Source organism: Chionomys nivalis, chromosome 12, assembly GCF_950005125.1.
Source record: "Chionomys nivalis chromosome 12, mChiNiv1.1, whole genome shotgun sequence".
In the NCBI taxonomy this organism is placed as follows: domain Eukaryota; kingdom Metazoa; phylum Chordata; class Mammalia; order Rodentia; family Cricetidae; genus Chionomys; species Chionomys nivalis.
The window spans coordinates 38487210-38502773 of NC_080097.1; the positions used below are offsets into that span (position 1 = coordinate 38487210).

General features: G+C 46.1%; 1 protein-coding gene across 1 annotated transcript in view; it reads right to left on the minus strand.

Moving 5' to 3' along the window:
* Positions 1–532: 532 nt before the first annotated feature.
* The window catches only part of Erich6b (glutamate rich 6B), a 32644-nt gene continuing 17612 nt past the window's right edge, over positions 533–15564 (minus strand). The window contains exons 5-12 of the mRNA XM_057786669.1: positions 15255–15331; positions 10165–10304; positions 9258–9319; positions 7157–7314; positions 3931–4016; positions 3612–3764; positions 1501–1729; positions 533–742 (exon numbers count right to left, since the gene is read on the minus strand). Of these exons, the coding sequence (XP_057642652.1) occupies positions 533–742; positions 1501–1729; positions 3612–3764; positions 3931–4016; positions 7157–7314; positions 9258–9319; positions 10165–10304; positions 15255–15331 (1115 nt within the window). The remainder of the gene's footprint in view (positions 743–1500; positions 1730–3611; positions 3765–3930; positions 4017–7156; positions 7315–9257; positions 9320–10164; positions 10305–15254; positions 15332–15564) is intronic.

The window sequence follows — 15564 nt, forward strand, 5'->3', positions numbered from 1 at the left end:
GAGGGGCCAAGCTAACTAGTAATTGCAGTGATCCTGGGATACTGCGTGCATGAATGAATTTAATACTGTCCACTCTGTCACAGCAGGAACTATTTCTGGGCCCACTGTACAGATGGAGAAACTAAGGAATAGAGCTGCTTGTCCAAAGACACACAGATAATGAAGGACAGAGCTCGGTAGTCTATGTCTTCAGTGCAAGCAAGTACTGACGGCCACAGAAGAATTCTGTCCAGCAGGGGTGGGATCAATGGGACAGGTGGTGACCAATGCTACTTACTGAGATGATGCGTCTCTGAGTAACGGTTAGGTGGGGGATGACCACTCAATCTTCTCTGTGCCCAGCCACAGATTCTGTTTACCATCTCTTCTCTTCCCCCCTTTTTCTTACCCCCCAACAAAGGAGCTGGTACAGGTCCTTAACTACAAGCTGCCTTGCAAAGACGTAAACAGGTTTTTGTGGGTCCCCTGCTGCTTCTGAGGTCTCCATGTCTCAAGACATGCAGTGGAGGCCCTAGACAACTTGGTGGCTGCCCTAAAGCCAGATTCGAGATTTCCTTGCACTGAGGTTGCTGAGTGCCACCTGGACGACCTCTATTAAGTGTTCCAAGTCAGACAGGCTCAGGAAATTCAGACCCCTGCTTATTTTTCCCAGAAGGGCCTGGATCTTCCACGATGTTGGGCCGGGCTCTGTCTCCAGGACCGCCTTCTTCTTCATGGCTTGAAGCAGTTTCAGGTTTATAAACTGGGGGTACACAGAAGGCTGGGTGAGGGTCAGTGCTGCCCAGATGCCATGCCCCAACCCAGGACTTAGTCCAGATGAACGTCTCTGGAGCTTTGCCCTTGAGGGCCGATCTCATTCCCTGGTCCTGCTGCCTTATTTCCCAACGGGGCTACTGTGCACGAGTGAGGCAATGTGTGTTGACGGCATGAGCCTGCTCCACAGGAAGCATTTGGGGTGCTGGTTTCTCTGGTGTGTAATGCTGAGGTGCTGGCAGGCTATGTGAATGTGGCTGAGTGCGAGGAAGAGGCAGGCAATATGTTGTTGCAGTAGTTTGAGTGAAAATGGCCTCTGCGTCAGTTCCTGCCTCCAGCTTCCTGCCATGCTTGAGTTCCTGCCCTGACCTCCCTCAGTGATGAGCAGTGATGTGGAAGTGTAAGCCAAACACACCCTGTCCTCCCTGTGTGGAATTGGTCATGGTGTTTTGTCACAGCAATAGAACACTAAGGCAGGATTGTCATCTTGATTGGACTGAGAATCCCCTTGGAGATTACTAAAGCACACTTCTGTGTGGGTGGCAGCGTCTTTAGATGGGATTAATGCCTTGATGGATTTGGGATATGATGACATTATTGATGGGGTGATGAAGGGCAGGAGGTGCCGCCTAGCTGAAGGAGTAGGTCACCAGGACCACATTCTTGGGGATGGTACATTTTCCCTCGCCCTGATCCTTTCTCATGTTCCCCTTCTCTGAATTCTGGTCAGGGGCGTAAAGACTTTACCTTGAACCTGGTGCCCATGTTTATGCAAATCCTCCTCCTTTTGGGGACAAAGAAGCAGAAGATGACCTTGTCCTGGCTCCTTATTTGTACATGGACATACTTGTTGAGTTTCAACGTGATGCACATGACAGGGGGTGCGTGCACGTGGAAGCTCAGGTTCCACCAGTTCCACGCCTTCTGATGCTGACCTTCGGGGAAGTAGTAGCCCAGGAGTTTGCTCAGGCTCAACCTGGGGGAAGGAGATGGGTCAGAAATCACATCTACTGCTGGGTCCTGGGACCCATCCCTCCTGTATCAGGGTCCCTGGCCCCCCTGATCCTTCCACTATCCCTTCTCTGCCTGGGCCCATAAGGTTTTGGTGAGTGTGTTGGCTAGTTTTATGTCAACTTGACACAAGCTGTAGGTCATCTAAGAGGTTCCCTCAACTGAGAAAATATCTCCATAAGATTTGATTGTAGGCAAGCCAGTAGGAAGTTTTCTTAATTAACAATTGATAGGAGAGGGCCTAGTCCATTGTGGGTGGTGCCACCTCTGGATCGGTGGTCCTGGGTTCTATCAGAACATGGAGTGAGCAAGTCATAGGGAGCAAGCCAGTAAGCAGCACCCCTTCATGGCTTCTGCATCAGCTCCTGCCTCCAGGTTCCTGCCCTGTTTCTGTTCCTGTCTTGATTTTCTTTGATGAACAGTGATGTATAAGTGAAATAAAGACTTCCAAACTTGCTTTTTAGTCATGGGGTTTCATTGCAGCAGTGGTAACCCTAACTAAGACAGCAGGATAGAGAGGTTCCAACAAGGATTGTGGACCCAAGTCCAGGCTCTGTCTTTTGATCCAGTCATGGCTTCTCTTGGCCTCATGCAGCGCAGCCTCCCCTCCTGCACTTCCCTCCCGGTTCCCATGATCCCTTGAAAGCTTTGCAGCACTGTTCTCCACCCTGTGGATCCCAGGCCCACGGTATGGAATCGTGAGGATAGGGGTAAGCTCTCACTCCTGCTCTGACCAGCTCTCTGCCCTTCGGGTGTTGACAGACCTTGGGGTTATAGCTGCTATTTGATGCCTTTTAGACCCCTTTTTCATCAGGAAGAGTAAATATCCTAAGATCTTGTGCCTCTAATTTTATATACAGCTCAGGGAAAATGACTGCCATCTTTTGGGTCCAAGTTTCTTCACCTATAGTGACCATATCCTGGATTCCTTCAAGTTATCTTCTGTCCTTAAAACTTTAGAGTTAAGAGACCCTACTGCATGTCACCAGACAAGATTTGTGATCATTAACTGTATTTCTTGCCTCAAAGCCCTGAGCTTCCTGTATCCAGGACCTGACTTTGCAGACAGCATGTTCTACACATGTGACCATCAGAGGAGAGCAGATAATAATGAAACCAACCAGGAGATCGCATTTGAAAGCCAAGGCCAGACGGATGAGAGTAGACTTTTAGAAATAAAAGTGCACCTTGTTTTGATAAAAATAAGTTAACTCAAGATAATATGTTTCCCCCACATGGTAATCACTTCATCTGGAACAGAAAGTACTGAACACCCAAGAAAGGTTGAGAGGGATAATTTGAGGGGACCTTGTAACCTTGAACTGGAAAGAGAAAACTTTTACCATTACCAGAATTAGTGACTTAAGAAACAAATTTGTTCCATGAGTTCGAGGCCAGCCTGGTCTACAGAGCTAGTTCTAGGACAGCAAGGACTGTTACACAGAGAAACCCTGTCTCAAAAAAATCAAAAAACCAACTTTGATCTTAATGAAATATTTAGAATATGCCTCTTGACTCTGGATTTTGTATATGATGTGTGTGTCCCAAAGCCCCACTCCCAGATTCCTGAAATAGTGCGCCCCAGGGCCTTCTGGCAGCAGTTCTCACAAGGTTGGACTCTTGGGAGGTTTAGAGGTGAAGTCAGTGGCTTGTGGTCATAGAGGCCAGGATGACTCTTTCACTCTGGGGGATGCTGTGGCACCTTCCCTGAGGGCAGGGTCTGTACTAGTCCTTCGTGGCACCCCTTCTCACGTTTCCAACGTGCACAAGTTAGGAGACAGGGAGCAGACTTCCGCCATACAGCTTCCACATGGCCCAAGTGGTGGCGACTGAAGTCTCAAACTTACCAGATCTCTCCATCCTCATTGTAGAAGGTGGCATGGCCGGAGTTGGTGACAAAGCCTCGGATCTTCTTTTCTACACAGTCTTCCAGAACAATGTATGTGACCCTGGAGACTCCTTTGCAGGCGATAAGCAGAGCCAGATTCCCTGATGGGTAGCTGCGAGTTGGTTAAGGCACAAGCAGCCTCTTGGGACAAGCCCTCTCTCCCAAAGAAAGGTTAGGCACCAAAGAGGACACAGTTCTCAGTCAAAACATATATGCTAGGCCAGAATCATGAACATTTGAAGTGTCAACATGAGCATCCCCTCTTCCCCAGTGGATACTATATTTGGCCCGTGCCATTAGGAAAAAGAATATGGAAAATATTCCCACTGCGGTAGGTAATTATTTTTCCATCACCTTGGTGTACCTGGGAAGAAGAGACAAGGAAAGCAGGCAGGTGACAGCTGTTCTTCAGAGAGAGGTGGGGTCACTAGCATGCTCAGCTCCTGCATCCTCTTGCTCTGAGCATCCATCTGTCATCTTGCATGGAAAGGTGGCTTAGCCATCAAGAGCACTGGCTGCTCTTGCAGAGGGACCAGGTTCGAATGAAAACACACAAGGTGTTCACAACTAATTGTAGCTCTGGTTCCAGGGGATCCAACAGCCCCCTTTAACCTCCACAGGCACCAAATGTGTACCTGGTATACATACATGCAAGCAAATCACCCATACATGTAAATAAGTCTTTAAAAAGACTTATTTACCACTGTGGAGGCAACACGTGTGAAATGAAGGTGAGGGTTAGGTCTCTCAAACCTTTGAGGAACCTCCTGAGTGTTTGGTGATCCCACCATCTCTGGCACGCATCTCCCCAGTGCCCTTTCGTGGTTCCTTGTAAGTGGGTAGGGACCTATCTACTCATTCCGTACTCCATTAGGCCTTCATTTTTATCTGATTGCATCCCCAGGGATGCTCTTTTTCAGGTGAGGCCATACTCTGGAACTGGAGGTCACAGCATTAGCATGTCCTTTTAAGGGAACACAGCTCAACATAACATTGGTAAATTTAAGTTTTTATAACTTTGCTGTTGAATTAGTTTTAGTAAATTATATTTTTCTAGGAAATTATCATTTTATGTAAAACTTTGCATTTACTGTCATACAAAGTTTGCTTGCTAAAAAAAAAAAATCTCAACTTCCTCTGTCCTTATGTCTTCATTCTTTTTATACTTTAAAAACATTTTTTTCCCTTGGATCCATCTTGCCAGAAAGCCTGCTTGCTTTACTAAGTTTGTTTTTCTCCACACTGGTTTATGTTTTATTTATTCTAGTTCTTTGTTTATGCCTTGTAAGTTTCTTTCCTAGATCTGAATGCGATTTGGATTTTTACCCTTCTTCTTCATGATCCTCCCCACTTCTTCCTGAATTTTCTGAGCAGTTAAAATAATGAGGTCCAGATATTGTTTGGACCTGTTTCCCAGGAGTGAAACTATCTCATTTTTATCTTTATTTTTATCTTAATATTATTTTTATCTTAATATTTTCAAGGACCAATATGATTTTATCTTAATATCTTTATTTTTATCTTAATATTTTCAAGGACCAATATGATTTCTTCTTTGACGTTGAAGTTATGTAAGCGTGTTTACATTTGGCAATGAATATGGCATATCTGGTGAAACCGTTGTTACTAATTTAAACGTATCGGACTACCTAGTTTATACGATGTTTGCCGAGGTTTGTTTAGTGGGCTATTGTGTGCCATGGGTCACTGCAGATATCCCATGGGTGTTTGGAAAGGCTATGTGAGTTGATTAGGCTAATTGGAGAATGTTTATTGAAGTGAGGCCAGGTATGGGGGAGTGAAGGAGCCAGAATCTAGTGGGGCTTCTAACCTTGCCATGGTCTATGTAAGCTGGAGAGCCCTTTCCCCTGTTCACAGAAGTTGGGTTGGGTTGTCTGTACGTCCCTTCTGCACGGAGGACCAAAAGCTGGAAATTGTGGGCAGGTATGGAGGTTGGAAGACACACCATGGTGGACAGTGCTGCCTACCCATTTCCTCCCACTTCACCAAAAACAAAGCCATCAGGATCATGTGAACATCGCTAGTTGATTTTGCTCTGAGTGCAAACTCATGACATTCCATTCTGGATACCCAGCTGGAGTCTCCTTCCCCGCTCCCTTGCAGCTGAGTAGGGCTTATGTGAGTTGTCCTCCTTGATGGAATTTAAATGTGGCTTCTAGCTTTGGGAATTCTGTCAAGGCAAGTAGTCACCAGAACTCTGGGATGTTAAAGACTGCTGATAGAAGGGCCAAGATCTCTGAGACCCACCTCCTAGGAAAACCACCCAAAAGAGCTTTGAGATGAATTGGATGTAACATGAGCAAGAAACATACGTCTGTTTGTTAAGCTGCTTGCTTGCAGTGTCGAATGAGTCCTGACTTCAGTGCCTCAGTAACCTCGAGAGAGTGGCTCTATGTGACCAGCAGCTACTGTGGTTCAGGTCTTACTCTAAAGCTTGCGCACTGAAGCTGGGCTGTGGTGGCACACGCCTTTAATCCCAGCACTCGGGAGGCAGAGGCAGGCGGATCTCTGTGAGTTCGAGGCCAGCCTGGTCTACAAGAGCTAGTTCCAGGACAGGCTCCAACCTACAGAGAAACCCTGTCTCGAAAAAAAAACAAAGAAAAGAAAGAAGGAAAGAAAGACCCCAAAAGAAAAGAAAAGAAAAAAAGAAGAAAAGAAAAGAAGCTTGTGCATTGAAGGTGTGGTCCCCAGCAGATGGTACTACTGGGAGGTGGTGTGGACTTCGCTGGAAGAAGTAATTCTGGGACTCATGACCTTGGAGGTCAAATTGAGACCCTGGCCCTTTCCTTGACTTTTCTGCTTCCTGCACACAGGCACTAGAAGCTTTCTCAGCCTACACCTTCCCCTGTGGCATTAAATCTCACCACAGGCCTGAAGGCACAGAGCCGAGCCACTGGGGACGGAGCTTGACAACTCATGTTTCTATTTTTTCTCTATTTTCCTTTCCTCCTTCTTTCTCTCTTTTCCTCTTTCCTCCCTCCCTCCCTCCCTCCCTCCCTCCCTCCCTCCCTTCCTCCCTTCATTCTTTCCTTCCTTTTACCTCTCCCTCCCTCTTTTCTTCCCATCTCTCCTCTTTCTTTCTGTCAGGTCTTGATATATAACCCAGACTGACTTCTAACTCATGATCTTCCTGCCTCAGCCTTCTAGCTCCATTCTATGCATGTACTACACTTTATGTATCTATTCCCTGATTTTTAAGGTACTGATTCTAATTTATTACCGAGGAAACTGCCTATTATATTACATAGTTTATTATTAAAGGTTATTTCCTTACAATTTCATTGTCTTATAGGGAGAAGATGCTCAACAGCTACACAGGCAGCTGGGTCTTGACATATTGAGAATTTTTTTTTGTTCTTGTTTGTGTACACTTTAGATATTGGCCCTGACAGCTCTCTGATAATGCACGTGCCTCACCAGACCCGGGAAACAAAACCAAAAAGCCTGCTCACAGTGAACACATCAATTCGTCGCCATGCTTACCTTCATCTTTGCCTGTGTCCATTCTGTGTCTAGCTTCAATGACTTCTTGATAGTAGGAACACGTCTTCTGATTTCTTCTGCCTCTGGCTTCTGGGGCTGTTGCAAAGTTGATATGAGGTACGTGATGGTAGTGGTGCTCTCCTCGTGCATCTTCTGACCTCCTGTTCAGAGAGCGCATGACTGCGGCTTAGGGTCGGGTGACGGCATCAGGCACGGTGTTAGTGGGAGACGGCTTACGGTCGGGTGACCGCATCAGGCACAGTGTTGGTGGGGGACGAGGAACCGAGCTATGGGCCATCTATCAAGGTGCTGTGGACAGAGGTGGAGCAGCCAGCACAGCCTTGAGGCTGCAGGGGTGAAGCTGCATTCTCGCTATACAACAGCGGGTGCTGCACTTCTCATGGCTGCTGGATAAATACATGGGTTGCCTTTAGGGTTCACTTTGCCAAAAAAAGGAAATGTATTTTGAACATGCTATGGTAATGTATAATGTAAATGTCTGTTAACGTGTTGTTTAAGATATAGGAGAAAGCTCTTCCTTTGCGGTCTGATGACTGGGACTCTGTGATTTATCTTCACTTCAATTGCATCTAGTTTTAAATTATTTATTCATTTACTGAAATAGGAGCTCATGCAGCTCAGACTGGCATTGACCTCCTGATCCCCCCACACTACCTCTGGAGGGCTAGAATTACAGACACAAGCTTCATTTAGTTCCCAGTTTGTGCAGTACTAAGGTTTGAACCCAGGACCTACTACACGTAAACCCCAGTGACACATGAAAACCAAGAGTTTTGCATTTTGATGGTTTATAATTTAAGTTGTAAAGCTGTATGATGTTCTCATGTGCCACCTCCTTCTTCCTATTCTTGTTTTTCTTCTTATTCTTCTCCTTCCTTCTCCTTTTTGTTTTGTTTTTGAGACAAGGTTTCTCCGTGTGGCACTGGCTGCCCTGGAACTCACTCTACAGACCACACTGGCCTCGAACTCAGAGATCCACCTGTCCCTGCCTCCTGAGTGCTGGAATTAAAGGTGTGCACCACCACCACCTGGCTACTGTGTGACTTTTCGTTGGAATGGATCGTTCTAGATAGGAGATGCTATCTCATTTAGTTATGCAAAATAAAAACCCAAGGACCCTTGTTCTGAAATGACTAAGAATTTCAAGACAATGCCAGCAGGGCTTTATAACAAGCACACAGCTCTTCTTGAAGTGGTTCCCTGTGTGATGGTGTGTTAACTCAACCTTAGCTTGGAAATTAGAGCACTCAGAAATGTGGGGTAATGTATCAGTAAGATGGGACAATAGGGCAGGCAGAAGAAACAAGTGGATAGCATCTCCAAGGTGCCTGGAGGTTTCCTTGCGACTGGCTACATCAGGACCACGAAGGGGAAACCACTCTCCAATTAAAACCATTGCTTTTCTGTGTAGGCTGCTCAGACATTTTAGGCTTCAGGTGTCCAGAGGTGTAGCAGGGTGTAGGCACGATGGTGGCACACTATGGTGAGTCTAGACTCATTATTTTCTTTCACATTAGGAGTTGTGCTGGTTGGTTCTAACTGTCATCTTGACACAACCCAGGACCGCACAGGAAAGAGGATTTTAATGAGGAATTATCTAGATCAGGTTGGCCTGTGGCAGGTCTGTGGGTCAGTCCTGGTTGTGGGAAATGTCTTAATTGTTAATTGATCTAGGCAGAAACAAGCCATTGTGGGTGGCACCATTCCCGGGGGGGGGGGGGGGGGAGGGGGTGGCGTGGCAGTCCTGAATAGTATTTGCGAGGAGAGACCTAGCAGAGAGTAAGCAAGTATGATGGGGAAACTCAGCCAATCACATTTGGCTAGGGTGTGGCCGCCTGGGGCGAAGGAAGAAGCACCTGGGGATTGGGTGCCCGCCCCCGCTTTTTTTGTCTTTTTCTCTGCTGCGCATGATTCTCGCTGGACCCCGGTCATTTGAGTTTCCCTTCATCCCAATTATTAAAAATTATATTCCTTGTTTTTGAGCTGGTCTGGTTAGTTCTGACTACCGGTCGACCACGCCCCTTCACAAGTAAGCAAGCAAAGACCAAACATGGGTGGAGGCTGGTAGAACGGTGCTTACCTTCACGGTTGTTTATAATCCACATAATTGCTTCTCTGTATTTTTCAAAATTTTTCTTCAGCCTGAAAGGAATGGAAACAATCTTCAAAAGTCAAGTTTGATCCATGTTGGCGTATCACAGTACACGGTGCTGTGGTTCTAGAGGCTGTGGAGTCTTACATCAGGGAACGCTAGACGGAGGGCTGGGCTGTCTGATTCTCTTCTGGTCAGTGATCTAAAATATTAACGAATGTCCTGTGGCATCTACTCAGTTCTTCCCCCATGGCCTGCGACTTCAGTTGATCTTTCAAAAATGAATCCAGTGGGGTTCATGTTGGGGCCAGAGGCAGGCATGGAGGTTCGGGTGCCAGGGTAGCTATGAGTTAAGTTCCTGCAGCCTGCTTTCCTTTGACTTACATCTGGACATGGCTTGGAAAAACAGCCCGTCCACTAACTGACCAGAGCCATCCGAAAGCCCTTGGAACACAAAAACCACATACAATCATTCAGATGGCTAGATCCAACCAAATAGAAATGACACCCATATCCATCCAAACAGACTGCAGAACAGTCTTGGTAGGACGATTTCAGTGTGTGACTTATCTTTAAAGACAGACCAGGCACCACCTTCCGCGTCGATCAAGGCCTTTTACCTGTACTCGTGTCAATGTACAAATCAAAGACACTGCTTGCCTTTGCTTCTATTTTGTGCCCCTCATCCTTATGATTTCCTTCCTTGTGAACTTTGAGTCTGGCAACCAGATCTTGTGCGCATCTGACTCCTGGGTGTTACCCATGTCCTTGTGCCTGGCTTGGGCTTGCTTCCTGACTTTGGCCTCCAGCCTGACCCTAGTTCAGGTCTCTTCCCCTGTTTGCCACATCTGGTTTCCTGGAACCCACTGACCAGCTACCCTCATCAGTTACTTACAAGAGTCCCAGCTTCTTCCTGTTTTCACCCTCCAGCAGTTTGCTCAGGGGCATATCCACGTCCTCCTGTTCCAGCTCGTGCTGAGACGCCAGCTCCCTGAGGATCTCTCTGAACACAGACTGATAGGTGCTGGGAAGAGACTACAAAAGGATCACCAGATGATGTAGCCGGACGTGGAGATTGATGCTTTGTCAGCTAATAATTTTTCTGATTCTTGCGCCAGGTGACATTTTAATACATCGCTAAGAAATACCAATTGTGTGTGCGAGGTTGCTGAAGGTCCAGGAGGCTTCTCTTAAAGAAATCTTCCAGGGCCAAAATGATGGCCACTCAAGCCTGACAGCCCTAGTTTGATTCTTGAAACCCATGTTAAGAACCAGATGTAGTGGCCTGCATCTGTAATCCCAGCATTCCCATGGTAAGAGAGTAAAATTACTCAGAAGCTTGGGATAACTATCATAGAGTTTGCAGAATGACAGCAGAAAAAGCAAGACAGACTCTTTCAATAAGAGAAAGGTAAGAACCAACTCCTAAGACTTGTCTTCCAACCTCTACACACGTGTTGTGGTACACACACACACACACACACCATCACTACATAAAAATTCAAAAGGATAAAGAAATCTCCCACTACTATTAGACCCTCTTCCTGCCCGCCACCCAATCCCTGAAGAAGCGTGTTTAGTATCTGCATGCTAAGAAATCTTTTGGGAACATAGAATCATGGTTTGACTGTGGAGTATAGATCCACTTCCATGTTTGAAGTGTGCAGCAGTCTTTCCGCATCCTACAGGTGACCGAGCTCCCAGGGATGCAAGGCCAAGGCTTTGCAACGCCCAGTGTATGGGGTAGTGTGACATTCGAACGGGCTTCCATTGTGGTCTTACTCTGTGTGTGTTCATAGAAGGGACCGTTCTGTCCCAGGGCTGTGCTGTTGACTGTGGCTGACCCACAGTTGACTCCTCACAGTGTTTCTTTCTCACACTGTTTTGATAGGGATGAAGGTGGACTTCTTGGAGAGCAGGTAGGGACTGGGCATACCTGTGCCCAGAGCATCTCCAAGCCGAGGTTGTTATGGAAGTTATTGGTCAATGTGTGATAACAGTGTGTAATGCTAACTTGCTAGCCTCTTACAGTGGGCAACTAACCTTATATAACTTTTCAAAGTTACATCCAATGTGGGGCAGTTACAAGAACACGGTTTGTGGTTCGTGGTATTTCTAGGTTAGGGAGATGGTTTAGGATTGACTTGCCTGGTCCTCATCTCTGAATACCTTTTCTTCACAGCCCACAACATTGCTTCAGAGGTTGAGGTTAAGGCCGTTGATACTGGCATCCCTGCCTTCATGTTCCTGGTGACAGCCCTTCCTTAGGGATGGGATGACCATTTGTTTGCCTTGCCAGTGATCTCTTAGCACACTTTATGTCCCAAGTTCTATTTACTAAGTGTCCACTGTCGTCTCCCAGGTACTGGACCCAAGCGAATGGACTCACTCACGGGTCTTGTCTTATCTAGGCTGTGCTACTCCACTCTATTTAAGTTGATGCGTGACATCACGTGGGTGAAGCTATTTTTTCTCTCTGTGATGGTAAGTTTGTTTGGCACCCCAGAGGTGAGGTCTCCTATGCCCATAGACCCTCTTAGGTAAATCTCTGGTTGTTAGAATTAAAAAAAAAAAAGCTTGCCCAGGAAAACTTGTGGGGACACGCACATATCTTAGAAGTAAAAAAAACAAGCAATAGTAAGTAGAAATGACAAGTGGACTCAGGAGTCGGGATGCCACTAGGAGGACTCAAGCTCACTCTGTATAATCCCCTCAAAAGGTTCCTTCTCCTAGACTGACTAAACTTGTCCGTACATGCATCTACCGGGTTGCTTGGAGAAGTCCTATTTTGCCAGGTTATATTGTTGGGAGCCACACTTTGGAAGTTGAATGCATGCAGAAAGGTCCACATGTTAAGGCTGTATGCTCCGTGGTGATTATGGGACCTTTAAGATATGGGACTTAGTGAGAGGTCCTTAGACGGCTGGAGGCATGCCTCCTAAAGGGGTTACATGACCTTTGTCTTCCGCTGTGCCTTGCTTCTGGCTCAGGATATGGCAAAGGCCTGATGTTCTTGGATGTGAGCCTCTAGAACAGTGAGCCAAACTAAACCCTACTTTGTGAGTAGCCCATGGCAGGTGTTTTGTCAGTGCTACAGAGCTGCCGAAGACCCCGCCTGTCAGGAGGTCTGGGGTCTGTGCCCTGGTCCTGCCTCTGAGTCACAGGTATCCAGTCCTTGAGGAGCGGAGTGGCACACGGCACTGCTGCCCACCTCTTTCTCTCCCTTTTCTTCAGGCTAGGATCCCAGCCCACAGAGTGGTGCCACTCACAGTTAGGGAGAGACCATCCCTCCCAGACAGAGCCTGAGGTGTGTCTTCTAGGTGATTCTAGATCCTGTCAAGTTGACATCAGCATTAACTACAACCTTCTTCCAAAATGACTTAGACCCTCGTCTAAGTGGATGGTGGACACTGAAGGACAGACACGGAGAGAAGATGTGAAGCGACTCTGGAGAAGATGCCATCCTCAAACCTAGGGGAGAAGCTTGGGGCACAGCCATCCCTCAGAGCTCTCAGAAGGGCCAAGACTGCCAGCACCTAGACCTTGGGCTTCTGGCCTCCGGACAACAATCACTCCTCGGAGCTTTGCTATAGAACTGTGGTAAACTAACCAAGATTCAACACCAAACTCTTCAACCAAGAACGTTCTCCTTGGCTTTAGCTGGACTTTCTCTGGATGTCCTACAGGTGCTTAGCACTCACTGTGGGTCAAGTGGAAGTGTTCTCTTTAACCTGCAAGCCTGCTTTTCTCCTCTTTACTGTCCCAGTCTCCTGAGTATTGCTGCATCCTCTGTCATGTTCCTAAGCAACCAGGCATCATTACTATTTATCTAGACTCATTGTGAAGTTGCTTTTCTCCCTGTGCTCAGGTTCTCCATTGCAACTCACCATTGGTGTGGGACAATGGTCTGATTTTTGTCAATTATATTTTAAATAAATGCTGATTGGCCAGTAGCCAGGCAGGAAGTATAGGTGGAACAACCAGACAGGAAGTAGAGGTGGGTTAAGGAGAACAGGAGAATTCTGGGAAGAAGGAAGTCCTAATGTGCAGTCTTGACCCAGTCACAGAAGAAGCAAGATGTGACTGCCTTGCTGAATAAGGTACCAAGCCACGTGGTTAACATAAACAAGAATAATGGGCTTAACAATTGCGGGAATGGGCAGGACAGAAAACTCAGTCAACACACCATCTACAAACTGCCAGAGTGACTTTAAAAATGCAAAATTGACTCTCAATATTTCAGAGCATTCTGACTGGATATATATATGTGCGTGTGTGTGTGTGTGTATGTGTGTGTGTGTATGTAAACAATGTATAATATATATTCAAATACATCTCAGTTATACTTTTTAAAAGATTCCTTATAAAAGTAGGAAAACACCCAAATGATTTATGAAATACTTTTTGAGCATGAAAAGACCTTTTAATATGTGTATAATAATAGCTAGTAGTCATAAGTGAAAACATTGATCAATGAGACTATATAAAAATGAAAAATGACCATTTTATGGGGAATACCATAAAGGATTTGAAATACAGAGACTGAGAAAAACCTTTACAACACAGATGTCAGAAAAGCACTAGGTTCTTCCATGCATTAAAAAGTTCCTACAGGGCTGGAGGGACGACTCGGTGGTTAAGAGCACTGGCTAGGTCCAGAGAACCTAGGTTTGGTTCCAAGCACTCACATGGTGGCTCACAACCATCTGTAACTCCAGTCCCAGTGGATCTCACTCAGTCTGGCCTCTGTAAGCATCAGGCATGAAGACATACATGCAGACAAAACACCCATACACTTGAAAGAAATTAAAGAGGTTCCTATAAACCTGGAGGGAAAGATGCAATCAGCAGACTGGAAGGACAGCCGAGAGACATCGGCCCGGTGCTCAGAAGGGACACACGAGGCCCATGAGTGGGAAAAGCCCCCATCATCATGCAGTCTAAGTGCAAAGAGCAACACGTCACCATTTTCACTCCACCAGATGGGTCCTGGCGATGACCCTCGTGGAGGGGCTCTCTCACAGTCTCTTGGGAAAAGCAAAGCGGCACAAATGATTTGGATGGAAACTTGCCAGTTTTGTTTGTGTTGTTTTGGTCACAGGGCTTTATAGTGTAGCCCAGACTGATCCAAACTCATTACCTTACTTCTGTCTTCACAGTGCTGGGGTTGCAAGTGTGGGCTATCACACACAACTGTCATTATGTTTTGAGTCAAGGATGCAGATGCACGCGCTCCCCCCCCCCCCCCGTGCATGTGTATTATATAGTGTATATGCCAGAAAGTACCCAATGACTGATGGGGATGGGGTACCAGTTAAATAAAGGTTGAAGATATGTAATGAAGCCGGGCGGCAGCAGTGCACGCCTTTAATCCCAGCACTCAGAAGACAGAGACAGGCAAATCTCTGTGAATTCGAGCCCAGCCTGGTCTACAAAACAAGTTCCAGGACAGTCAGTGCTGCACAGAGAAACCCTGTTTTGAAAAATCAAAAAAAAAAAAAAAAAAGAGGTAATGAAATACAGATTTCCAAAATATATTATCAAGGGAAAAGTGAGAAACAGAATGTAATTCTGGTCTCATAGTGGCTAGTTGTGCTACCATAGTAAAGTATATTTCACATGGACTAAAATTTCCAGACATGCCCATAGAGTACACTATATAATAGCTATTTCTGGGAGGGAAGGAGGAGAGTTGAAAAATTTATTTCACAGCCTTTTTTGCCATTTCAATATTTAAAAATCATGTGCACAAGGTAGCTCCAATATTCAAAAATCTAGACTACCTAAGGCAATAAACAAGTCAGTCTGGCTATGTTTCATGTCCTCTGGTGGCAAAGCTCAGAGATGGCGAGGTGCTTGTGATGGGAGCTCCCCACTTGTCCCAAGGAATGTTCTGGAAGGCAGCAAAGTGTGGCCCGCTCTTCCCGAGCACATGACAACTGTGTCTCCTCCCAGGGAGGGCACTGTGGTGCTTTTTCCACTTACATCAAAGCTTTCCTCGTCTTGCTTGTCGAAAGGCCCATTCATTATAGTATCCCAAAAGGACCCTTGAGGGAAGGTCTCTGAGGCTTTCAGTTTGGGAAGAAATGTCGAAAGGAAACAAATTTGGAGGGAAAACCAAATCAGAGAGAAAAGAGGGGAAAAAAAGAGGGAAAAGAAATAGATTTATTATCTCACCCTCGTTTCAATAAAAGAACCACAAGTATCACCAAGGATGCAAATTCATCTAATTACATAAGATTCACCATGGGGGTCATAATAAAATAGGCATGGGATGAGTGATTTCATAGGCTGA